At 44.9% G+C, this 25,944-nt stretch overlaps 1 protein-coding gene across 1 annotated transcript in view; it reads right to left on the bottom strand.

Annotated features, from left to right (window-relative positions):
* The window catches only part of CHD6 (chromodomain helicase DNA binding protein 6), a 193,347-nt gene that overhangs the window by 31,978 nt on the left and 135,425 nt on the right, over positions 1-25,944 (bottom strand). The window contains exons 19-27 of the mRNA XM_008698095.2: positions 25,551-25,730; positions 24,439-24,549; positions 22,478-22,680; positions 21,619-21,818; positions 20,750-20,909; positions 16,150-16,239; positions 13,881-13,984; positions 8,519-8,648; positions 6,654-6,714 (exon numbers count right to left, since the gene is read on the bottom strand). Coding sequence (XP_008696317.1) covers positions 6,654-6,714; positions 8,519-8,648; positions 13,881-13,984; positions 16,150-16,239; positions 20,750-20,909; positions 21,619-21,818; positions 22,478-22,680; positions 24,439-24,549; positions 25,551-25,730 — 1,239 coding nt within the window. The remainder of the gene's footprint in view (positions 1-6,653; positions 6,715-8,518; positions 8,649-13,880; positions 13,985-16,149; positions 16,240-20,749; positions 20,910-21,618; positions 21,819-22,477; positions 22,681-24,438; positions 24,550-25,550; positions 25,731-25,944) is intronic.

Below are 25,944 nucleotides of genomic sequence, written 5' to 3' on the forward strand. Positions count from 1 at the left end.
TTGTTTTTTTTTAAAAAGATTTATTTGTTCATTTATTTGAGAGAGAGAGAAAGGGAGAGAGAAAGCAAGCACACAGAGGGAGGGAGAAGCAGACCCCCAGCTGAGCAGGGTGCCCAATGCAGGGCTCGATCCCAGGACCCTGGGATCATGACCTGAGCAGAAGGCACATGCTTGACTGTGCCACCCAGGCGCCCCTGTAACAAAAGTTCTAATGTTCATATCATCAGAGGAGGAGGGAAGGGGGGAAAGAAAGGGCGTGAAGAAATAAGAGCTGAAAACTCTCCAAATTTGGCAAAAGACATAAACCTACAGATTCAAGAAGCAGAGAAAATCCCAAACAGGATGAAATCAAAGAAATCCACACACACACAAAAATCATGGTTGCGCTTCTGAAAACTAAAGACAAAGAAAAAAATCCTGAAAGCAGGAAGGGAAAAATGGATGCCTTACCTATAGGAGAAAAACAACCCGAATGACAGCAAATTTCTCATCAGAAACCATGGAGGCCAGAAGAAAGTGCCACAACATTTTTCAAGAGCTGGAAGAAAAGAACTGTCAACCCAGAATCCTATACCCAGTGCAAATATCCTTCTGGAATGAAGGGGATATTAAGACATTCTCAAAGAAAAGCTACGAGAAATGTCAACCAGACATACCCTAAAAGAATGGCTGAAGGAATTTCTCTAAATGGAAAGAAGAAACGTTGGAACACTATAAAGAAGGAGGAATCCAGTAAACAAAAAATACAACTAAATACCACAGACTCTTCTTCTCCTCTTCCATTTTTTTTTTAAAAAAGATTTCATCTATTTATTCGACAGAGATAGAGACAGCCAGTGAGAGAGGGAACACAAGCAGGGGGAGTGGGAGAGGAAGAAGCAGGCTCATAGCGGAGGAGCCTGATGTGGGGCTCGATCCCATAACGCCGGGATCATGCCCTGAGCCGAAGGCAGACGCTTAACAGCTGTGCCACCCAGGCGCCCCTCCTCTTCCATTTTCTAAATTATACTGACAGTTGCAGCAAAAGTTATGATATCATCTGATATGGTTCTAAATGTATGTGGAAGAAATATTTAAGATCATTATATTAAAAATGGGGGGAGGGTAAAGAGACAAAACTAGTAGTAAGGTTCCTACACTACTGGTGAATGATCATACTAGTGGAGTGTGATACTTTATGTATATATAATAAAATATCTAGAAGAACCATCAAAAAGCTGTTAAAAAACCAATATAGATAATAGAGATAAATAAAAGAGCAATCATAGACGTGTTCAAGTAACCCAGAGAAAGGCAGAAAAAAGAAAACAGAGAATCAAATATTGGAGAAAATAATAAAATATTGGACTTAAGCCTTACTGTCTGAATAATTACATTAAATATTAAGGGCTGAATACACCAACTCAATGACAGAGATTGGCATAATGCATTAAAAAGTTATGACCCCACTCTATGTTATCTACAGGAAACGCACTTCAAGCGTGACAATAAAAGCAGGCTTAAAGTAAAAGTTGTAAGATGCAAACATTAATCAAAGGAAATCAGGAATAGTTATATTTATGTCAGATAAAGTACACTTCAGAGCACAGCCAACTATCAGAGGTAGAGATGGACATTACATAATGATATTAGAGTCAATGTACCTAGGAAGACAAACCAAAATATGCATGCACCAAACAACAGAGCTGCAAAATATGTGAAGCAAAGACTGATACAAATGAAAGGAGAAACAAATTGATAATTATATTGGAGACTTCAATACTCCTCTCTCAGCAACTAATGAAACAACCAGACAAAATCAGCAAGGATACAGAAGAACTCAACAACATTATCAACTAACATGATCTAACTGACATTTACACAATTATGTCAGCATAACTGCACCCAACAACAGCACAATACACATTGTTTTTCAAATGCCCATGGAACATACACCATGACAGACCATGTCCTGGGCCATAAAACAAACCTTAACAAATTTAAAACAACTGAAATAATACTTTGTACTCTGAACACAATAGGATCAAACTAGAAATAAAAAACAGAAAGATAATAGGAAAATCTCCACAAACACTTGGAAACGAAATAATACATGTTTAATGATCCACAGATCAAAGAGGAAGTCTCAAGAGAAATTTTTTAAAAATACATTAAATTGAATGAAAATGAAAATACAACATAGCAAAATTTGTGGGATATAGTTAAAATAATGCTGAAAGGGAAATTTATAGCACTGAATGCATACATGAAACAAGCAGGAAAGTCTCAAGACGGTAATTTAAGCTCCACTCCAAAAATCTAGAAAAAGAAAAGGAAAATAAAACCAGGGCAAGCAGAAGGAAGGGAATAATAAAGAGTAGAAGTCAATGAAATTTATTAATTTTTTCAAGATTTTATTTATTTATTTGAGAGACAGCACAAGAGAGCACAAGCATGGAGGAGAGGCAGGGGAAGAGGGAAAAGCCAGCTCAGGGAGCCTGACATAGGGCTTAATCCCAGGACCCTGGGATCATGACCCGAGCTGAAGGCAGATACTCAACCAACTGAGCCACCCAGATGCTCAGAAATCAATGAAGTTTAAAAGAGAAGACAAAGAGCTGAAACAAAGAGTTGATTATTTAAGAAGATAAAGTAGACTAATCTCTAGTAAGATAGATGAAGAAAAAAAGAGAGAAGATACAAATCACCAGTATCAGGAATGAAACAGGGAACTGAACGACAATTCAAAAGGATAAGAGAATACAATGAAAAACTCAACACACACATTTGACAACTTGGGATGAACTAGGCCAAATTCCCTAAAAAACACAAACTATCACAATTTACTCAACATAAAATAGAGTTGGATTCATAATTTTAAAACTCTCTCAAAAAGGAATCTCTAGCCTGGTTTCATGGGAGAATTCTACAAACGTTAAAAAAAATTAATACCAATTCCAGACAACCTCTATCAGAAAGTAGTTGAAGGAAACATCCAATTCGTTTATAAAACTAACATTGCCCTAATATCAAAAGCAGACAAAGACAGTATTGGAAGACAACTATAGACCACTATCCCTCATGAATACAGATGCAAAAATCCTTAACAAAATATTAGCAAATAGAATTTAACAATAAGAATTATACACCATGACTGAGTGGCATTTATCCCAGTTTATGCAGGGATGCAAAGCTGATTCAATATTTGAAAATCAATCAATGTAATCTACCATATTAATAGCTAAATAAGAAAAATCACACAATCATATTAATCGGTACAAAAAATGCATTTGACAAAACTCAACATCTATTCATGATAAAAATTTTCAGAAAACTGGGGATACAGGGGAATGCCTCATATTTGATAAAGACCACCTCCAAAAACCTAGACCTAGCATTGTACTTAATGATGAAAGACTGAATGTCTTCCTCCTAATATGAGGAACAAGGCAAAAATGTCTGCTCTCAGCATTCATTCAACACAGTCCTGGCAGTTCCAGACAGTGCAATATAGCAAGAAAGAGAAATACAAGGTATACAGATCAGGAAAGAAGAACTAACACCACCCCCATTCGCAGATGACAGGATTGTTGATGCAGAAAATTCCAAAACACCTTAAATTGAAATTGTGTTGATCAAGTTTGTAGGATACCAGAAAAACATAAATATCCCATTCACAATCACACCAAAGGAAACGAAATACTTAGATGTAAATCCACAAACATGTACAGAAATTGTTCTCTGAAAAACTATAAAATAGTGATGAAAGAAATCAGAGATCGAAATCAGTGGAGAGATACGTCGTAAGACTCAATATAGTAGAGGTCAATTCTCAAAATGACACATGGATTTAATGCAATTCCCAGCAATAAAACAATTCCAAAAAAGAAGTGGGCAGATTCATTAGCAGCACATTAGTTGCCTACTTGTCTTAATAATTAAATGCCATCTAATTTATTTTTTTAATATTTTTTTATTATATTATGTTAGCTAATTAAAACCCCAGCAAAATAGCTACTCTCCATTCCCTGTTTCTAATTCAGTGTCCACCAAAAGAGTCAAATAAAGGTCACCATATCTTCTGACATTTGAATATCTAGGAAAGAAATCTGGCTGTTGAGTCCAGCCTCATTAGATCTAAATCTGAACTTGAAAAAATAAGCATGTAAAACAACCAGCCAAACAAATAAGCTAAAAAACTCCATAGCGTGAGATTTCAAAAATGACAAGGAAAAGTACACTTCACATTTTTGTGTGAAAAGTGAGAGCAATGCATCATTTTCAAGCAGCAGGTAAAAAGACATTTGTGTTGTTGCATCACGAGCTCAACATCTCCATAACAGGGTGAATAAAACTGCATGGTACAGAAATGGATTCTTAAAAATTGAGTTCAAGTTTTACCTTGCTCTTCCTATGAATGTGAATGAAAATAATTCAGAAGCTTAATCTGAATAAACTACTTATCATGGTGCTCTTAATGAAACACTGGTTTCAAACAGCATTTAGGATATGAACTATAGAATGAGGAATCAGAGATCCTATTTCCTGGTACAATGAAGTGTTTTTGAAGCTGCTTTAATTCTTTCAACCTCCAGATGACTGCAGCATCTTACAGGAGGAGGCTGGGTGAGTCTCTCTGAGGTGGTCTTCCTAGAAGTTTGCAGGGACAAACGCAGATCACATTAAATACTGCTGCTGCTTTCCCTGCACTGCCTTCAGAAGAGCACAAAACAACAAATGCTATTGTGAAATGCCCAACTACCCAAAGTCTAAGGAAATGGAAGTGTACATTTTCTCTAAGATTAAAGAGGGCAGGTGATGTGAGGAGCACTGGGTGATACACTCAACGAATGAATCATTGAACATTATATCAAAAGCTATTGATGTACTATACCTTGGCTACATGAATTTAAATGAAAAAATAAAATGTTAAGTATTTATATCTTAAAAAAAAAAAAGAAGTGGGCAGATTCAGTCTATCCAATGTTAAGATTTATGAAATAGCTACAATAATCGATACTACACGCTAACTGGCAGAGGAGCAGACAAATAGAAGAATGGAACAGAATCGAGAACCCAGAAACATCCCCACGAATATGCTCCACTGATACTCTGACAAAGGTGAAAAGCAATGCAATGTAGAAAAAACAGCTCCTCATAACAAATGGTTCTACAGCAACAGGTTAAAAAAAGGACCTGAATCTAATTCTCTCCATTTATATGAAAACTAACTTAACATGGACCACAGACTTACATATTAAACTAAAGAACTTTTAATAGAAAACATAGAAGAAAACCTCAGAGATCCACAGATAGGCAGAATTCCTACACTTAAAACCAAAAGCATGATCCATAAAAAGGAAAAATTGGTAAGCTGGACTTCCTCAAAATTAAAAACTGTTATTCTGCGACAGACAATGTGAATAGGATAAAAAGACAAACTACAGGTGGGAGAAAATACTTGCCAACCACATATCTGACAAAAGACTGGTATCTGGAATATATGAAGGACTCTCAAATACCAACAGGAAAACAAAGAAACAAACAATGCAAATAGAAAATGGGCTAAAGACATGAAGAAACATTTCACTGAAGAGGCTTACAGATGGCAATTAAACCTACAAAAAGATGTCAAACATCATTAGCTATTAGGGAAATTAAATTAAAACTACAACTAGATTATCACTATACACTTATCAGAGTGGCTCAATCACAACGGTGACGACACCAAAAGCTAACAAAACATAAGGAGAAAGTGGACCGCTCCTACGGGGCTGGGGCGATGTGAAGGGGTATGGCCACGCTGGAAACAGCTTGGCAGTTTAAAGAAAACCCAAAACTAAACATGTAGTAACCGTATCACCCAGCAACTGTACTTAAGGACATTTATCCCACAGAAATGGGAATGTATGGTCACGTGAAATCTGTAAGCAAACGTTTATAGAGGTATTTGTAATAGTCAAAAACTGAAGACAATGCACATATCCTGCACGTGGGTGAATGGTAAAGCAAACCTGGACATCCACACCAAGGACTGCGACACAGCAATGTAAGACGGCATTACTGTTACAGAAAACAACCTGCAGCAGTCTCCAGGGAATTACACAGAGCGACAAAAGCTAATCCCCAAGGGCCCCTTACTGTTATGATTCCATTAATAACATATGTTCTTAAATTCTTAGTACGTATCTTAAGAAATAATCGTAAAATAACAAATTATAGAAATGGAGAACAGGTTAGTGGTCACCACCAATACAAAGGAGGTGAAGGCAGGAGGGAAGGGGATGTGGCTATAAAGGGCAACACGATGGATCTCTGTGGGCAAAGAAATGTCCTGCATCTTGACTCTAACAGCGTCAGCACCCTGGTTGTGATACTGTACTACAGTTTTGCAAGATGTTCCCATGGGGGGAGACTGGATAAAAGGTACACGGGGTCACTCTGTATTGTATCTTATGATGCATCTAAAATCTACAGTTGTATCAAAATCGAAACTCTCACTAGAATAAAAGTGCAAGGCAGTGTTTAGGTTGATAATTTTTAAGCTAAAACGCTGGGCAAAATGCAATGCAATTTCAGCACTGCAATCAAGCGCCCCAAGCCCACTGCCAAGATGGGGATGCTTCTTGACACTGAGGGTTGTGTGGACTACCAACACAGCCCATGTGACTCACCGTTTGCTTCTGCAGGCCATCTAACTTGTCTTCAGTGTTGTCTTCTTTATCCATGTTGCCTCTGAATAAAAGTAAAATAAAAAGCATCATGCACCACCTAGGAGCTATTCTGCAACCAGCATGCTTGCAAGAAAACCCCCTAAATCGCCGACTGAAAGGAAAGTTAGGGGATCCCTTTGCCCGCAGGCCTCAAAATCTTGGTTTTTACCACTGTCATAACTTCTACGGGCAAGGACATCCACTCAATTGAGACTCCAGCATGAGACAATGTACCCAGACGAGTTCAGAGGCCAGCTGTCCAACAGTGATACTGTCACAAACAGGGTCATTACTGCCCACTGAGAGTTACATGAACATGCACCTTTAATAAAAGAACAGACCCCAGAGACTGAGGCCTGTGCAAATCTAGTGAGTCCCGAGGCATCCCCAACTCAGCTCCCCAACAGTGGGGTGAAGCTTCAGGCAGAATCCCTTATTTGGTGGCAGTCACTTCCTCAGGAGGGAGCGGGGCTGCTACTGCTAGGAAGAAGGACATTTTGCCCTCTTTACCAGCAGACACCTACCTCGAGCTTAGCTGCCTCAAGTCTTGTCTTGTGAGCTTAACTACTGCTGATGCCGATCTTTTTCATGATTTGTCTTACGATGACTTTGAAGTGTTCCTGTCTCAACTATTCCTATCAAGGCCGCTCAGGTCCTGGAGGCAGTAGAATCCCTCCTACCTGAACTACCTCTCACTGCTTAACCGCAGAAAGAACAGACACCCGACAAAAATGTAAGCTTTCTGCCATGTTCAGGTACCTCACCCACAGAGCGTTTCCCCTCACATCTACCATTAGCATCACCACTCACTTGGGCTTCTGTTAATGTCTCTCCAAATGAGTCTTTATTATCTGCACAGAGGAAATTTCTCTTCAGAGCAGAGAATGTTACGGTAGCTAAAGTGTTCATCACAGGTTAAGGACAGATGGAAAATTCATTTCACCCTTTTCTTGGCCTTAGCAGGTGGTTAGGAGCTCCTGGCAGTGCAGGCCCTCCTGGCTGTGCCTGGCCACAGCCCGAGGCAATGCAAAGCAGTATCTGCAACTTTTGGGGAGAAGATCAGTTCAAAGCTTACCAAACACAAGCTAAGAGATACATATAATGTTTTCTTAAAAAAAAAAAAAAATATATATATGTATATGTGTGTGTGTGTGTGTGTGTGTGTGTGTGTGTGTGTGTATTTGGTGCACCACAGTTTCTGGCCACTTATTTAGCTTTCCAATGAATTTACACATTTGGGGGTTATGCCAACAGTAAGTAAAACTCAGCCGAAGGAGATGCTTCCATACTTTTTTGCACACAACCCATACACAAGGCCTAGATGCCACAGCCATTAAGCAGTGGCCCCTAAATTCACCTTACTCATGGACAACGCACTCTTAAATAATGCCTGAATTTCCTCTGAGGAATTTCAAGTCACGAAGCCTGTCCTTGCAGGGCCTCTTAGCTTTCCGCCAGGTATGAGAGGTTTGAATTCTTCCTCAAGAATCCTCTGACCAGACAAGAGATGAGTAGGATAGGATGGTGGGCAACTTGAAGAACCCATGAAGTATGGTGACTAACATAACATAATAAAAAATTATTAAAAAAAGAAAAAAAAAAGGAGAACCCATGAAGAAGAGGAACTAGTTCAAAGTGCTTAGAAGTCAAAGAAAAGGCCTGAGGCGTAACAGGATATAACTAATGCAGCAATTCTGGAAAGTGGTTCCAGCATGGCCAGACTTAAGAGAGATGCTGGGCTGTGAGGAAGAGACTGTGGGAATGCTGGATATACATGGAGGGGGTCAGAGATTCTCAGTGTAACACGTCAATCACAGACAGCTCACCTTTCAGGAATGTCTGAGGTCCCATCCGTAACACCCTGTTCCGCAGAAAGGGACTTCTCATCTGGCATCCCGACTTTCTCCAGGAAGCAAAGAGCTGGGTCTGCTCGCATGGCATTGTACCTCTCATACCCTGATCAGGGGTAATGAGAAATGTCAGAAGTCATGTCAGAACTCACAAATCTACCCTAGGCCCTGAACAATCATTTTGTTCCCCTTATTAAGTGAAAAATAAAACAATCAAAAACACTATTTAAGATTAGTTGAATCCTACAAGATGTCCTATCAGAGGAAGATCCTTGAGCTAAAGTAGATACCTAAGAGTAAGCGTTTGACCACAAATGGAAGCTGACATAAATATTCTGTGTCCGCAAAGAGACACAAGGTACAGATACAATGCTCACTTGTTTACTTCTTTTGGACAGCAAAGGGAATCAGGCAAGTTGTTTTTGCAACTTCTTCCTCTCAACACCCAACTCTGGACACCTTGTTACCTCCTGAATGGGTCTAGTTTTCTGATAGTCCAATTTTATCCCATGTCTTAGACACAGAAACTGAGCCAAGTGATGGATGCAGGGGATAAAATACAAGGAGGACTACTATGCTTGTTAATCAGATTAAAAACAATTTATTGCCTCCATATTCACCAACTTGGTATGAAACCGTAATCCACCGGCCAGGGCTTTGGAATTACCCCTCACCACATCCCCAAAGTCACACAGAGAATGAGCATGTTTGACTCAGAAGAGACCCTTGAAAGGGAGCCAAAACAATGAAATAACATCACTTTTACTTTGATAATCCCAGGCATGAGAATTTGTTTGTTTTGTTTTTTTTTTTTTGAATCGAATGCAATTTGATAACGAGATAGGATTTGTTCACAGAAAAGTTCCGAATCTCCTGTCACAGCAAACTATCTTGGGGGAAACCATTTCAAGATGGTCAACACCCTTTCCACGTTGCTCCCAGGAAACAAGGTCCATTTCCAGCTCTGCAGTATGTAGAGAGAGGGCCCATCACAGGTGACGGAGAACCAGCGTGGGTGCTAATAAGAGGCGTGATTTGATTTTGCTGGGTCTCTGTTCCGTCGTCACTGTGGATGTAGTTCTGTCCTCCACCCTGCAGGCAGCACTTGGTACTCTCTCTGAGGAGCTGCAGGAACTTTACCTTCTAATCCAAAGTGACTCTTCTGCCATCTCAATGACAGGTGCTGCCCGCAGGAGGCATATGGCAGGAGAAACTGTGAGGCCTTATGTTCTTCTTTATTTGCCATTCCTCGGGGCGATTATTTGATCATTGTGTCTCTTTCATGAGAGGGTGAGCTCCTTAGGAAAAGAATCTGGGCCTGTTTTTCCTCATCATTACACGTTCGGCATCTAGTGTGGGGCCTAACACCATACATGCACAACAAAACATCAGATGAGTCAGTTTTGCCCAGATTCTCTTCCAATAATCATTGTAGAAAGAGCCATTTTTGCCCTCTCCGTGTTCTACCATAGTTCACGGCAAAACAGAAACATCCTCAATGTTCCTGCTGCCTTAAGAAAATTCCTGGTATTTCCACCTGCTGCTCCCCAGGAAAAGAGGGGTGCTTCATCTGATAGGTGAGAGGCTCAAAGCTTTCTCCACAGCCCTTTACTCCTGAGAGGCTCACTGTCCACGTGTCCTGCCCTCAGGTGCTCTGTGCTTGACAAGGGCATGAAGCGGGCCGGTTTCTACTGGCAGCCTACTACATGGCTATGCTTCTACTCTGCAGACTTTCTCGTCTCATGTCGGTCTGAAGTCTAGACAGATTCTGCATTCCTAGTTCTCACTGAGCTGTGAACCTGGAGGCAAGGAAGAGTGACTGACTCAGTCCCCTAGAAAACCCCAACAATTGCCCTGAGAGTTATAGGCGCTCTAAGAGCAATGCCAGTAAATACATAGTAGATTACAGGCTTTGAGGGGCATGGACTGCTTGCCTCTTCAGTCCAGAAGCTCCTTTCTAAGAATGTCAACAAAAATACTAAACTTCATATCTTAATAAAAATTGCATTAAGTCCAGGCTGCCTTAGAGGGCCGTAGTCAGTCAATGCAACAGACAGCTATTGAGAGCATCATTCAGAATAGGTTTGCTACAGGGCCCTTCTTTCTGCCAACAACCAAAGGTGCAGGCAATTCTCCCATGGGTCAGCTCGGAGACAGAACATGGGTCTACCCTTCTGATCTAAGCAGGACTCTAGCAGCCTATGTGTGGGGTGGCCTGCAGGAGCCAGAGAACTTCACACAATGGATGGCCGTGTTTCTTCACAAAGAAAGTGGTGGCAGCGTCACAGCTCATACTTAGGCCTCCACGGGATGGAGGGGGTGAGGCAGAGGGCTTCCTGACACAAGTTACTAAAAAGTGAACAGCAGATAGCTTGGCTTTCTGAAATGTCGTATCTCTACCAGTTGCTGGGTATCTGGGAGCTTGACCGTCACCTGGTAATAAGACCTGTTGTGTGGGCTAAGTTACACAGGGGTGGTCAGGTGTGTTACCTAAATGAGGATGGGTCTAAGCCGACCCTCATGGAATGTCTGACGGGCAGCATCCAGTCAGGGGAGGATCTGATCTGGATTCTGGAAGACTCCAAAGAGGATGAGTCCATGAAGCCAGCCACAGGCGTCTGTCCAATGCAGTCTGGGTAGATCCAATGTTAACACCCAATTAAACAGGGCTGGTTCTGTGCAAGAGTGAGCTGGGTGGGTGTACGTGTGTGGTTTAGGTCCAGTTCCCTAGCACTGGCTGCACTTTACAGTGTGTCTGAAGTCATCACATGCCACAATCAGCCACTTCAGGCATCATGCACATGCCCTTAGCCCTGACTCTGACTGACTACTGAGTTCACCTCAGCTGGCAATTTGGGGGAATCTGAATAGAAGGTGTTGCGTCATCTTAAGACTTCACGGGACTCAGGAAAACACGTAGGAATGATTAAATTATACCCTCCCGAACTGCTTTGTACAGCAGGGGAGTTTTAGATACAGAAGTGATCTTAGACACCATCTGGCTGACCCTTGAACATTCCTAATATAAGACTAAGAGAGATCAACTGCTTAATGCCATTACCCTAAACCTTGCTCAGGGATGAAAAAGCTAGTAGGTATGGTGCCAGTGTTAATTTGCCTTTCCTAGGAGAGAAAGGGTCCTCAGCTCCCTTAGAGTCCTGTCCTCTGACATATTCTGAGGCCACACAGCCACATCTTCCTGATGAATTACACCCATCATCACTGTATAAAGACCCTCTTTATCCCAAACTATCCTTCTTGCCGTAAAGACCTTTTGCAGGACTTTGCCATACCAGGTCTTATGGGTCTTATGTGTTTTGTTTCTGGTTGTTGTATTTGCCTGGCACATCCTGCTTTACTCCTTACATGGCAACCGCCTTCTCTCTTCCACCTCATCTTTTCTTTCATGTCTCCATCTATCTCTCAGGGGTATGTTCTTCCATCTAGCTTCCCTGGGCAGCCAAAGAGGCTTTTCTTGCCCTCCTTTCCTGGAGGGGCTTGTTTCCTTTTTCTGTGTGCGCATTAAAAACGCAGTTCCTCTGGTTTGCTCCCCTATCAGTGAGCTTTCACCTCTGGCTTTAACTGACCTCTTCACTCGGGGATTTTCCTTTATTTGCTTCATGTGCAGCTAGGTAGTTTCACATTATTGTCCTAACCCACCCAGACTTTCTGTATGTTTGCGGTGTGTGTGCGCTGGTCGGAGGAGGGACAGAGGGGAAGCATGTAGATTGTCTGCCATACTGCTGGGACTTCACGTTGTGTCCCCTTTCCACATCACATTCTTTCCTCCAAGGATGTGGCCATGTGCCTTAAAACTACCACTGAAATGAGACACAGGGTCAATAGACTTTTTTGCACACCAAGTTCAGATGCTCTGAAGTTGGCTGCTTCTAGCAACTTGTCTTTGGATTCTTTCCCAAATTAGATTAAATCAAGTTTTAGCTGCACTGTGGTTCCTTGTGCTTAACAGAGAGGTCATGTGTTTCTTCTCACTTCAGAGCTGAGTTCCAGCCCTGCACTGCCCAAAAGAGGAACCACATATGGTTAAATTTCAAATAATGAAAATGACATAAAATTAGAGTTGCTCGGATGTACCAATCGTATCTCAAGTATTCAATAGTCACATGTGGCTGGTGGATTCCACAGTGGACAGTGCAGAGATAGGACATTTCTTCCATCATCACAGGTAGTTCTAATGGACAGCACTGCTCATCCTAACCTCAGTGGTTTGACAAAGGGCTCTGGGCAGCACTGGACCTCCCACTGTAACACCAGAATCCAAGTATTGAGGGGATTCCTCATTAAAATGAGTACAGGCATAGTTTTTAAGTAAACATGATTGGTTGGCCTCCAAATGTTGAATTCTACTGAGCAGGCATATCTGAGAAAGTTAACTTTCCAAAGGGAGGGCAGTAAGTAACAGCAGAACAGCACTAAACATCTCCCACACTTCTATCTGCTGCCTAGCCCTGCCCTAGGAAGCCCACATACATGGTCTCATTGAATCTTCAAACAACCCTCCCGGTAGGCTGTTTCGATACTATCCCCACGGTACAGGTAAGGAACCTGGTCAGAGAAATTTATGATTTGTTCAAGGTCTTAAATTTAGTAAGTGGCAGAGCTGACAATGAAAGTCAGGTATGACCAACTCTTTCCACTTTGAATCCTGCTCTCCAGTTTAAGATTTTGGTTAATTCACCGAGCAGGGAGAGTATCTACCAGGCACATTACAGTGACTATCATGTGGTGCTTTCGTCATTCACCTTGACCGCTGGCCGAGGGCAAGGGCAGGTGGTTAGGACAGTGCCAGAAGTGAAGAAAGGCGGTACTTATTTCAGTTTTTCCAAGCTATTCCAAACCTCTCTCTGTCCCCTGGACTGCTGGTTACCACATTTTTAAAAAGATGTTCATAGCATCTCGTATTCTTAAATTTCTATACCAATGGGGCAAAAAGATACATACTAGGAACATGTTGATTATCTAGAATGATCTTCGAATCCCACATATATATGAAACACTAAAACCTAACATTTTCCCCATTTATTTATTCCTTCACTCAAGAAATGCTATGTGCCTATTGTGTGCCAGGAACCGAGCCAGATGCTGGGACTCTAAGAGTGAAGAAGAGTGAGGCAGCCCAAGGTCTGACAGTGCGGGCAGACTCTTTGTAACCACAGCAGCCCTTGTGAAGCTCCTCACCAGTATTATGAACATTCACCGTATTTTCATGACTCACACATTCATCTGAGAGGACAGAAGTGAGGTTACTTTCTACTAGAGATGTGCAGCAAGTTGTGAGGTTTCTCAGGAAAGGGAGAGCGTTCACTGAAATACACACCATGTTTGAACACGCCTATCAGAAGGGACTTATCGGCGTCAGCGTCCCACCAATCCACTGGGATCTCCACGTAGTCAATGTCAGGCAGAGGCACTTCTAGTTCCCTGTGGAAGGAAGGGCGTGGACTCAGAGTTCCTTCAACGCAGACAGAAAACAATGCAAGAACTACTGGCTGAACCCTGGTATTAAGCCACATCCCTAGTCGCATGCTAAGAGGCTGAAGTTCTAAGGACTTAGAAGGCTGTGGGCCAAGGTTTCCTAACCAGGACTTTCCATCACGCTTCTCCAGTGAGCTATTTCCACATATGTACTTGATTTCCAGGCTTCACCTTTGACTGACTGACACAGAATTCTGAAGCACCTCTTGGAGAATGCATCAGTGGGTCTAGAGTGGGGCCTTGGGATCCACATGTAAGATGGAGATACCCATCTTCAGTTGAGAACCACAGCAAAAAGCCAACAATATACTGGTCAGCTGAAGGTAGAACATCCTCCCCATGGTCAAATTCATACATAATCAAATGCTGAAAAGACCCCGAATCATCTTGGTTCAACATGTAAAGATCTCAAGCACTGTTTGAGAACAGGACAGTCAGCACTGGTACATGCTGGGATATGAAGACAGCCTTTCAGAGGACAGGTCCCACAGAAGGTGGCACCTCCTGGCAGCGGTCTGCTGGGTCAAAACTGATCAACTGCACTGCTCCTGGCCAAAGGGATGAACATAACTTGCCCTAAGGAGAAGGCATATAGGACTAGCAGGCCTGTACCATCAGCCCCTTACTGTTGTCCATGTTCTGAAAGTTCACATGGACCCCTAGCTCACTGTCTTCATTTGAGCACAGTCCTTACGCCTTAAGACTTTGGGTCTGGGGGAGAAAAATCCACCTGATGGCTGCTCTCTCCCACCTCCCAGTAGTCTGGGATGGCTCCTCTATAGCATCTGAAGTTTCTTCTTCCATCAGGCTCTTCTTCGTGTGACACACGGCTAACTGCCCCTCCCCGGGCCCAGCTCCCTCTGGGGGAATGGTGGTCCACGGCCCTACCTTTCCAGGCAGTGCTCAGCATCTGACTCCATTGTAGGGCCCACTGCTCTGCCAGCGTGGTGCCCTGAGCTAAATGACTTTTCTGGGATGAACTGCTATTCATTCCTCATGGCACAATAAGGGCCAGTGACAGCCACGATTGAGGAGAGCAGAGGAAAGGAGGGAAAGGCGTGGGTAATGGACTCTGTGTGTTCTATCTAGCTCTTTCCATCTACATGTTCTAAAAAGGCACAGTGGGATGAGAAAGTTCAGGTAGATGACTTCTGCCAGATCAGGTTGAATTCTGCTGCACTTCTAAGATTCATAAACTGACTTCTTTACCAAAGCACTCAACCTCCCTATACCCATTAGAAATGACTACAGTAACCACAGAAAACGTTATCAAGTAATAAGTCATTGGAACGGTTGCTCCTGATTACAAACTGCCCCACAGGTAGGATGGTCAATGTCCTTTACCCCTCTCCTTCTTTAGTGTCCCCCCACCCCCGTGACCATGAAAGCTATTAGCATTGCCCAATGGAAAGAAAGAGGAAGAAGAAACCATGGCCACAGGTAATCTCAAAGCAAAGCTGAAATACCACTCCTTCTGGTTTTCTCTGGGAATGACAGGCATTGTAGAGGACTAGCGCAAACAGCGTATCTGGGGAAGGCGAAGGGGGCTGTCTGACTTCATTAAGTGATGGCTGGGAGCATGGCGGCCTCATTCTCTGAAATCTTAGGAGATTCCCACAGGATTCTACAGCTTTGGAAACACTAATTTACAAAACTAAGGTGCAAACAATCAAACAGGGCACCAAGTATTGTTAGTGTGATTAGCAAATACAGAGAACTGCTCACATGTGGAAAAGCACTGTGGCCAAGAGTGGGATTCTGAGCCAAACGCTCATTGCACACCCGTCGGACTAAACGTATCAGAGTGGGAATACTCATCCCACAACGACTAGCTAAGGCAGAGAAATGACTGTTCAAACCAACGTTAACACCATTAGGAAAAGCAAACTAACTCAAAACCTCACCAGAAGCTGTGCTGCGGAGAAACAGGTTTCTCCTTCACTTCACGTGCAGTGGACATGCCTGCTCTACCGTGGAGCTAACTGACCCCGGGCTGGGTGCCAACACGGGCCTCCAGGCGCACAGGCAGCTTCGTCCGTCTCCACGCGTCGGCACTGTGCGGCAGCTCTCTTGCACTGAGAGCTCTGAGAGCGATAGCTGACTTGGTTTACCTGGCAGGGGTTCCTTCGAACGCTTTCTCAGCTGCCTCTCCCAGTATTTCAGCTTTTAGGTAGTACAGCATCCGGACTCTCAAAAGTACCCTGTGAAAGGTGAACACATTGACGTGAAGGTATCAGAACCATGAGCTGTCCGCAAGCTGCGCTCCCCCACGTGGACACAGGGAAATTTCGGGCGTTCCCACGTTATGAGTGACATGAAGTGATATATGAGAAAGCACTAGACAAACAAAACCCAAGGCACTGATGACAGATGCTACTGTGATTACCCCCACTTTACACGGAAAAATGTATCTCACCATCATCTCTTAGGTCACCCTGTTAGCCCTGGGCAGCAGCAGAAAAACCGTTCCTCCTGGTCTATAAAGGAGTACTCAACCCTCCCACAGTGACCTCTAGGCCAGCGCTGCCCTCCAAGAGGCTGGTTACCAGTTTACTGATTGACTGAAGGTCATGTTGAATGCTGCTGTTTTCTGTTTCACTTGCACACAGTTAAAATGGTTATTCATGAGTCTTCCTCATGGCAGTACTGCCAGGATATAATCACGTCTTCTCTCCTGAGGGGCCCAGTTCCCTGGCTTCTGCATGGGGCACACTTAAGCTCCAAGGACAGGCACCGAGCATGTTCTAGACAAGGCAGTTAAGCAAGTATTTGTTGGGCAACTACTGGGTGCCCTGCACCGCGCTGGGGACTGTGAGGCACATGATGAAAGTAAGCTATTTAGCCCTGTTCTTGAGGAGCCTACAGCATCTCATTGTGGAATGAACCCAACCAGGAAAGAATTACAGTACAGAAGAGGACAGGCGGGGGGGGAGGGGCGGTGTCTGAGGGTGGGGAAGGCTCAATGTGCACAGAAACAGGGTAAGGGTAGGCACAGAGAAGTCGACCACGGTCACGGAGATGCTTCATATTCGCAGCAGAGCCGCAAAGAGGCTTCGAAGAGGACTTGTAACTTGCTCAAAACCAGGCAAGAGTAAAGGCCAGCTATTAAAAATAAAGGCCCATTTACATACACAGGAACTGACCTCCATGTAAGTTATTTTAAAAAGAGAGATAAAGAGAGTACAGAGCACAAATAGTATGTAAAGTGTATGTTATTTCAGGGATGATAAAAGGAGGCTGTATATTCACCTAAGCTGGTCCATGCCCAGAATATCTCTGGCACAACCAGGTTAGCAGTGGTCGCCTCCAGAGGGGGAAATGGGAATTGGAGGTGGGGAGGCTATTTTTGACAATTTTTTAAAAACACATAAAACGCTACTGTGGGCTTGAGTAGTAGGTGGCAACACACAAAGTTAGAATTTTCAGAATGGAAAAAACACACTTATTTTTCTGGTATGCCATTCCTTACCTCATCTGTCAATCAACTCGAATAATTTTGAGATTTATTTTTTTTAAAGCTCAGACAATAAGAACTCTAAGAATTTACAATGGTCACTGTACCTTCTACCTGGCTGACAGTAGCTGCTGGCCTCCTCAGTAAGAACTGGAACGAGGCCGCCTTCGGTATGCAATTCCTGCCTGGTGAGGTCTAGCCCAAATGGAGGAAGGCTCTCCTAAAAATGAAAGAGCTGTCTCTATTTCTCTAAACAGAGATGTGTTGATACTTGGTAATATCTATAGCACTAGAGAACAGAATTTAAAGTGAATAGTGTTCACTTTTCTCCAAAGGAGAAGCAAATCAATTCAGAGGATAGATGGGCAACCCTCCTTGAATGAGAGGATAATCCCAGAGGACTTAAAGAGAAGGAGAACTGGAGTAGGTCTTTAATACCCGTACTTTAGCCAAACAAAACCCATTAATATTTGGGTGGCATCATTGCTCTTTCCTTTATCTCTTTCTTGAAAAAAACAAAAACTTCACAACACTTTGTTGACATGAACTATATTTCCAGAAAGTGCACTTTAGATAAATGTACAGCTTGATGAATTTCCACCAACTGAACACACCTGCGAATCCAGGAGCCTGATCAGGAAGCAGAACATGTCAGCAGAAGGCTCCCTGGGTCCCCTTCCAGTCACTACTCCCGCCCTCAATGGATGACCACTCTCCTGACTTACAGCTTGGATCTGAAGCAGTTGTTTTTTTTAAACTTTTTAAAATTCTTTTGATGACAATCCTGTCCCTGAATACTATACTACCACTACCGCTGAACAATGCTTCGAGCGCTTATTACTGGCAGCGTGTTAGCTCCCTTAATCCAAACGGCAGCGCTAAGAGATGGGACTGTTACCATCTTCATTTTCTAGATGAAAGAGGTTAAGTAACGCACCTGCTGACAGGTAAGAGGGCTGGGATTTAAATCCAGGCAGTCCTGACCTCTCAGCCTGCCTTAACTGTTATCTGATATTGGAAAGGCAACACATTTGCTAACAGAGCCTACAATTCTAAAAGCTCACAGTCCAGTTTTGCTGAAAAAGTCTGCCTGTTCTCCATGTGCCTCAGGGCAGAACCAGGACCCAAGATCAATGGGTGGAAGTTTCAAGGAAGCAAATTTTTAGATTCAATATACAGAAGGATGATTAATTAGAATCATCTGGTAATTAAATGAGCCTTGCTGAGAAATGGTAAGCTCCCATCAGCAGGAAGGCTCAAGAACAGGCTGAAGATTCTGCCCACAGAACTCCCACGCTGGGTGGGAAGAGCTGTGAGGTCCCTGCTGGCTCGGAGTCTCTGGCTCTTCCTGAGCCGAACCTAAGGAGGACAGTAGTCTCCATAAGATTCAGGATAACAAACAGTAGTCAGCACCTCTGAACTCAGAGAAATGATTTACTGCATCCTTTTTTTTTAAAGTAATCTACACCCAACGTGGGGCTCGAACTCACAACCCCGAGATCAAGGTCACATGCCCCACCAGGCGTCCCTACTGCATTCTTCAATTCCCAGGGTCAGGCACGCACTCAGAAAAAGCCTTGGGGGTGGTGGTTAGAAACGTTCAGGCCTTCCTCAAAGGTCCGAGATGGTTCTGGGCATCATCTGTGATCACCTCTGCAGGTGTCAAGGGAGGTTCCACGTCAACCTCTCCAGTGCTCCACACCCACACGTGCAGTTGTGAACGCAACAGCCAAGTGCTGCTGCTGTGACTTCAAGGGGCAAAACCTGAGTCCTTCGTTTTGCTCTTCATCGCCCAGTGAATGTAAGGATTCTGATTCTGTCCTGGCCCAAGCACTGTTAGCCTCCCAGCTGGTGAGGCTCACAATCATGGAGTTAGCTGCCTAGGTATTCCTCATCACACGTTATGCATTAGTCCCTGGTCATGTCTCTCGCAGTTGACCCTTTCTCCCCAACTCTACGGTCAGCACCCTCCTCTAGGTCCTCATGATCAATACTTAAATTAGGACAGAACTCTCCTAGATGGCCATTCAGCTCTAGGCTGACCTACTCCATCTTGTTGTTGCCAGATTAATTTTTCTCCTCAAACATCATTTTTTTACCACATGTCTCACTTGTTCAAGAAAGATGGCTGCATAACGTACAAGAGAATCCTCAGTTAGCTTGCAGTACGAGGTCTCCTATGAGTCCTCTTACCGAGGCCGCCTCCTCTGCGTGTCCCCTCTGTGGTGACTCTGAGTCAGTCACACGGAGGATGCTACCAGGTCCCACCCCAGGCAGGTTCTACCACCCAGCGATTCTCTGTCCCAAACAGCCTGTACTTCTGTGCAGTTTTTACTACAGTTTTGGACATGAGGCCTCTCTTCAAAGGTTTGGAGAGACGAAGGGAAAGGATCAGACTTATCCATAAAAGATAAAGAATACAACCCTACAACAACCACAGAACCATTAGGCTGATGTCATGGGGAGGAAAGAAAAACCTATCAAAACATGCTAATTTAGAAGTTACCAAACTCTTACTTATTACTTAAACTCTACGGTTGTAACCAGAGATGTGGCAGCAGAGGCCTGCTCACTGCCGAGCAGGAGTGCTGGTGAGATCACCCTCGCCAGGCCTAGGAAGCTGGATTGGCGGGGGTCTCCAAGGGTCCTTTAAGTTCTGCTAGATCCCCCTCACCGTGACGCAAGTATCCAGGAGGTGCCCCACCTCCCCAAACTCAACTGCACAATTGCAGCTTCAGTTTCTGTCACTGTTTCCTCGCGTCCTTCCCCCTACACGAAGCTAGCCTAGGGCCCAGGGATATAAGGGATACATCTCAAATGTGCGTCTGTCAAACACCTGGAGGCCATGAGCAGCAACAGTGAATTGGAAGTGGAAGCGACTTGGGATGGGGGAGGGGGGAAGGCAGAGAGCACTGGCCACTAAGGTCCGTCTTCTGCTCTCCCTCGTGTGACCTCAGGGGCAGAAGGAGAGAGAACAATTAAATCACCAGTGTCCTAACTAGATTTAGAGTCAGGTCAGGGGTATAGGCTGCATTAGTAGAGAATCCAGGTTCTGGGGGGAGAGGAAGTGTTGCTAAAGGAGTAAGACAGGCTTTAAGTGAAGGGATCCTGACCCGGCTTAGACCACACATCCTGCCTTTCCAGACCTTGCACGGTGGTAAGGAGCATTAGGCAGTCTCCCACAGCCCCGTGGGGACCCCAGCAGCCTGGACAGTCTGACTGCAGCCGCCCCCAGGGATGGAGAGGGGCACACTCACTTGTTGCAGTGCTGTTTGAGGTGTTTCTTATAGCCGTCATCATGGAGGACCACCTCAGGGTTGCAGGTGGCCAGCCAGTCTGCATTCTTTAACTCTGGGAGCAGCAGCTGGTTCTTTGTCTTCTTCCCCTTCCTCCCTCTGGGGACTGGAGCAGACAACCCTGAAACAGAAAGGCAGGCAGATGAGCCTAGGCAGCTTAAACATGGGGGGCAGGACAGAGCTGGGCTGGGGTTGCAAAGAGGCTACCAGGCTGTGCGAGGTGGCCCTGGATGACAGATCCCACTCCTCAGTCCACCAAGCAGGGCTAAGAGTGAGGAGATACGCCTGACACCCCCCCTCAGTCAACTCCAGGACCGTTCAGTCAGTCAGTAAGAATGTACCCACGCAGATCAGGAACATCACCTGTGCCCCTTGGGGAACTCAGAACCTGGCCAGGAAAAAAGGCACACTTGACCTGAAACGTGAAGGTAAGCTACGGCCAAGCACAGGGAAGGAGAAGCACAGCGCAAGAAAAGGCACACACAGGTAGGACTGGGACAGAACGGTGAAATGCAAAAGAAAAACCACAGCACATATGGTGTGACTCTAGTTCAGAGGAGGAACCCCTGTGATGCTCAGGTCAGTGCACAGGACGGGCAGGTGGGAAACCTCAAGAGGGCCCCACTGTACTTCCACAAAATGGCAGAGGTAACACCGGATGATTCTGAGGGAGAACTGAAGGAATCATCTCCTTCTCCCACAGCTAACATTCTCCAGTGTATCTGAGGAATAGATGTCTCCCAAAGCACAGTGACCTGGGGCAACACAGGAGGGGCGGAAGCAAACAGGAGCTCCCGCTTCTCAGGCACGGCCCTGCCACCACTGCTCACCTGAGTGGTTCTGGAGGGTCTGGGCCTGCCCATCTTTGGTAGGTGTGATCAATTCCCAAATGAAACTCTTGATCTTCTCGTCCCCCTTGTAATGCTTGACACAGTATACCAGCAGGGCCCGGCAAATCATCTCCATGTCCTTCTCATTCAGATGCCACTTGAATCGCCCATGAGTCAGGATGTCCTTCCACCGGCCCCAGCTGAGAGTGGAAATACAGAAGGGCGTTGGAGGGAGGAAGGGCCACGCGTGCCCTCGACACTGCAGGACAAACGGGAGCCAAGAGTGCTTCTCGTCCTCTGTTGGGTCTACTAATCACCCTCAGGGCTTTGCCCTGAAAGGCCTTCAAGGACCACATGCTGTAGCACACCAAATGTCACTAAGGTGACCTGGACATTGAGAGCTTCCTATAGCCACCAGAATGTTAACAAGGGAGGGATGAAACTATTTGGAGCAAGGAATAAATTTGGAATTAAGAGAGTCCAGCTGCAGTATTCAAAAGCAATGGTGAGCTCCCAGAAGCTAAACCTTCTACTTCTACCAGAACCAGAGCCCTGCACGAATCATGCCCTAACTCTAACATCTGTTGCGTGGACTCCTCATACGTCCCTGGGGGGAAAAAGCAGGAACTCAGTACCAGGCAGCAAATTAGTAACAGAGATTTGCTGTGACAAGAACATGAGAAAACCATGGCACGTCTACAATATGGCAGCAGAGCGTACAATGACTGAGGGGGCCATGGGCAAAAAGCACAGTTCTCTCCTGCTCTAACAGACCCTCCATCAGCCGGAGCTCTTAGAGGTGACTGGAGAGACAAACGGGACTGGAAAACAGTAACACACAAGCAAAGCCAATACCCACCCAAAGATGAGTAGGTTCTTCTCTACCCGGAAGCACTCAGCTCGGAGGTAGCGCCTGGTTTTGTCGTTGAGGCGTCTGGACCTCGTGGGCCTTTCATCCGAGTCACTGTCTAGCTCCGAGAATTCCATGAGCTCATCCTCCTCAAAGGAATTGTAGTGTTTGGTCTGCTTTCTCACTCGAGGCCGGTCGATCACTAAGCTCTCCTAGAAACAGAGAGGTCGGTTGGGGAGAGAGCCCCTCTTTGCTCTACCCCCATCACAGTGCACACACATATCCTGTGGCTGGTCTTCGGTCCTGAGGACACATCTGGTAAAAAACTACACGCGGCCTCATCCTCTAGCAGGAAAGGTTCTTCCCAGTACACCTGCCATGTCCACGACAAGCAGAGGGGATTCTTGGAGACTCACTGGAGATGGCATGTTCCCCCAAGCCCCCAGCACTGTCCACCACCATCTGCTGTTTCTGCAGTCCTGCTAGCAGAGCAGGTATGGTGAGCAAGGCCCCCCAGTGCCCAGTGTGGCAGTCCGCTCTTGCCAAGAAAGGCTGGAGTGGCACACCCCAGCTGTTCTGCCCAGCATGCAGAGGCAGCCTGTGCCCTAGAGACAGGAGGATTTGGACAAATCCATCTGCTCAGCAACTTTCTGAGAACACACACATTTCTTGCTTCCTTTCTGTCTTCCATGGGCACTAACTGCTAACCTTTTGTCTTTCACTGAAGACAAGATCCCCAGCAGATGCTCTGCTCACTCTCACAGATTCCCTGCCAGAACCATCACCTCTTTAACAGTCCCCATAAGCTCCTGCTTCTTATACTCCCCCCTCTCCCCATACCTCTTTCCAAAGCTCAGCTCAGCTCCTAACACCTGTCTGTATAGCCCAGATATACTGTGGCGTCCCCCCTGCTTCAGTCACCTTGCTCCACGCCTTGCAAGCTCCAGCTGCTTCTAAATGTCTCCAGGACAAGAGCTTTTTCTCCCCACCCTCACCCACTGTGCAGCACACAGAGTAACTTCTTGACTGTGACCTTGTAAAACAGGTTTTACTAAACAGGTTACTCAAGCGACTTCAGACTCTTCCTATGGAAGAAAAGAGGGTGGAATGAGCAAGCTCTGGTGATCCCACAGGAGAGTTAAGGCTGGGTGCTGGTTACTGAATCAGCTAGATACGCACCGGGACTGTCTCCTGGGCTTGTGGGTCCACAGTCCAACAGCCACCAGAGAAGACAAGTAGGAAGTGATGTGTGTGCATCCTGGTGTGAGGTGACAGGGCCACAGATGGAGGGAAGGGATGAGATGAACATTTAAGGGGTGCCTCCCCACAGGATAGGCAGGTTTATTCACAAATATTATCGCCAGCTCTGCGAGGGGGCATCACCTCCTCCTTTTGTCACATGTCTTGCTCACTTATCTTGGTGGGGTCAACTGCCTTGCCCAGAGGCATACAGTCAGAGGCAGACTGACATCAGACTCTGGTTTCGTTCCACGGCTATTCTCTTTCTCATGTTCAGAAGTAGAAGAACTCAAGATACTGAAGAATGGAGGGGAGACCAACAAACCCCTTCATCCTGCTTTGTCTCCCCTGGAGTATTGTCACAGGTGATGTTTCTTTCATAGGAAGTGTTGAAGCAGAGGAAAAATAGTCACATGCCAAGGATGGGATGCTGGTTTGGGTCAGAGGGCTGAACTTAACCCGTATGTGGCCAGTTCCAGTTCTAACTGCCTTTGTCAAATTTCCCAGGTGTCCAGCAGACTGCATGTCCCATTAGGTCATTTTGAAATTGAAACAGCGAACATTCATCAAGCTCTGTCTATGTGTCAGGCGTATTTTAAGTATGTTACATATTGAAGCGCACTTAAAAACTAAGGCTCAGGAGTGAATAATGACTTGAGCTGTGTGGGAATTTATAGTCCTACGAGACACAGAGAAATTGCAATGGAATAGAACATTCTCAGGTACCGTACCTTTTCATTCTTTGCTTCGGTGTCCAATTCAGCTATTTTAGCCCATTTCTGCCAAAAGTTTGGGTCATCTAAGGAAATATCTGTCCTGTTTCCTGAAGCCACAAAGCTAGCCTATGGAGAAGATGAAAGTCAATGAACTGCACTTAACACAGGACAACTGGTAATAACACATATGTTATTTCAAATGTCCCAGAATCTCAACCAAAACCCCTAACAGAGCCTCCCAAATGAAGGTGAAAATCTCAAGACTGTTCTTTCCTAAAGACTGGGTAAGGAAATTACAACTTCAATGTATAGGATCATTTTTTGGAACTGAAACTTGGAAGCAGGAAGAAAGCCCTTGGAACAAAATGGCACGTGTCACCTGATGTCTAGTTCCCTGCGAAAGGGTTGCTTCTTCCAACTTCCCTAGATGGAGTTTTTCTTTCCGCTCACCACTTTCCAAATGTCTGCTATAGGAAAGGCACTGAGTTGGGCAACACGAGGGATAAGGAGATGAGCAGCGTCCATAAAACACAGGATGTAGTACTGAAGAAGTCCTACGTAAGTCAATCAAACAGGCCACAAAGCTCCCAGAGCCCGTGGTCAGGGACACCTGGAAGTGATCTGGTAAGTGGTTTCATTAGGTGAATTTGAAATCCAGTGAGCTGAAGGGCAGAGGAAAGGGGCACCTAGACTAGCAGCTGGGAATCTAGACTAACATCACTTTTCTCATGAAATGAGCAAAAACACTTGCTTCAGTTTGAGGACTGGAATGTTCACTGGAATTTCAGGGCTTGGACAGTGGTCAAGGAGTGCTCTACAAGGAGATCCAGATGACCACTCAAAGACGGCAGAGCAGTGTTTGTGAACAGTGAACAGTGCAGGCTGTGAACCAAAGTGTCTTGTGCTGTGTTCACAAGTAGGGAGTGCTGTGTTCTTTCTGTATAGCTTCTGGCTCATTATGCAGAATCCCCCCAAGAACCTGCACTTTTAGTCTCACACAAAACAAGTGTGTAGACAATCTCAACGGTTTGCATACAGAGAAAAACAAAGCCTGGGCAGTGAAGGTCAAAGAACAGTTTTCTTTCTGCTCCCGCTCCAACACGGACTCTGGAGAAAAGGTGCCATACCTTGGCGAAAGTAGACCCTTTCCCTTCGGACTGGATGGTGATGGTGTGGGTTCTTCTCTGCAGAATCTGGTCTATGTCTTCTTCACAGAACTTGGAGCCCTCATCTTCCTCATCCATTAAGGCTCCATAAGCACCTTTCCGGAGCAAGTCCTCTACCTCCATTTTTGAGAGCTGTTGTACCTGGACAGGTCACCAAAGGCTACTCACAAAGTGGAAAATGCACAGGAGAAAAACAGCCTCAAATCTGGCCTTCATGATTCAGTACACCGTCCTTCATTAACTGTACATGTCAGAAGAATAAAGGTATGGGCCACAAGTTTTAGTAAAGTCCAGACACAGACACTCAAGAAAACTACGGGAAGGGCAGGCAGATAATCCCCTACAGGAAGCTCTG

Source organism: Ursus maritimus, unplaced genomic scaffold, assembly GCF_017311325.1.
Source record: "Ursus maritimus isolate PB19 unplaced genomic scaffold, ASM1731132v1 scaffold_22, whole genome shotgun sequence".
NCBI lineage: Eukaryota > Metazoa > Chordata > Mammalia > Carnivora > Ursidae > Ursus > Ursus maritimus.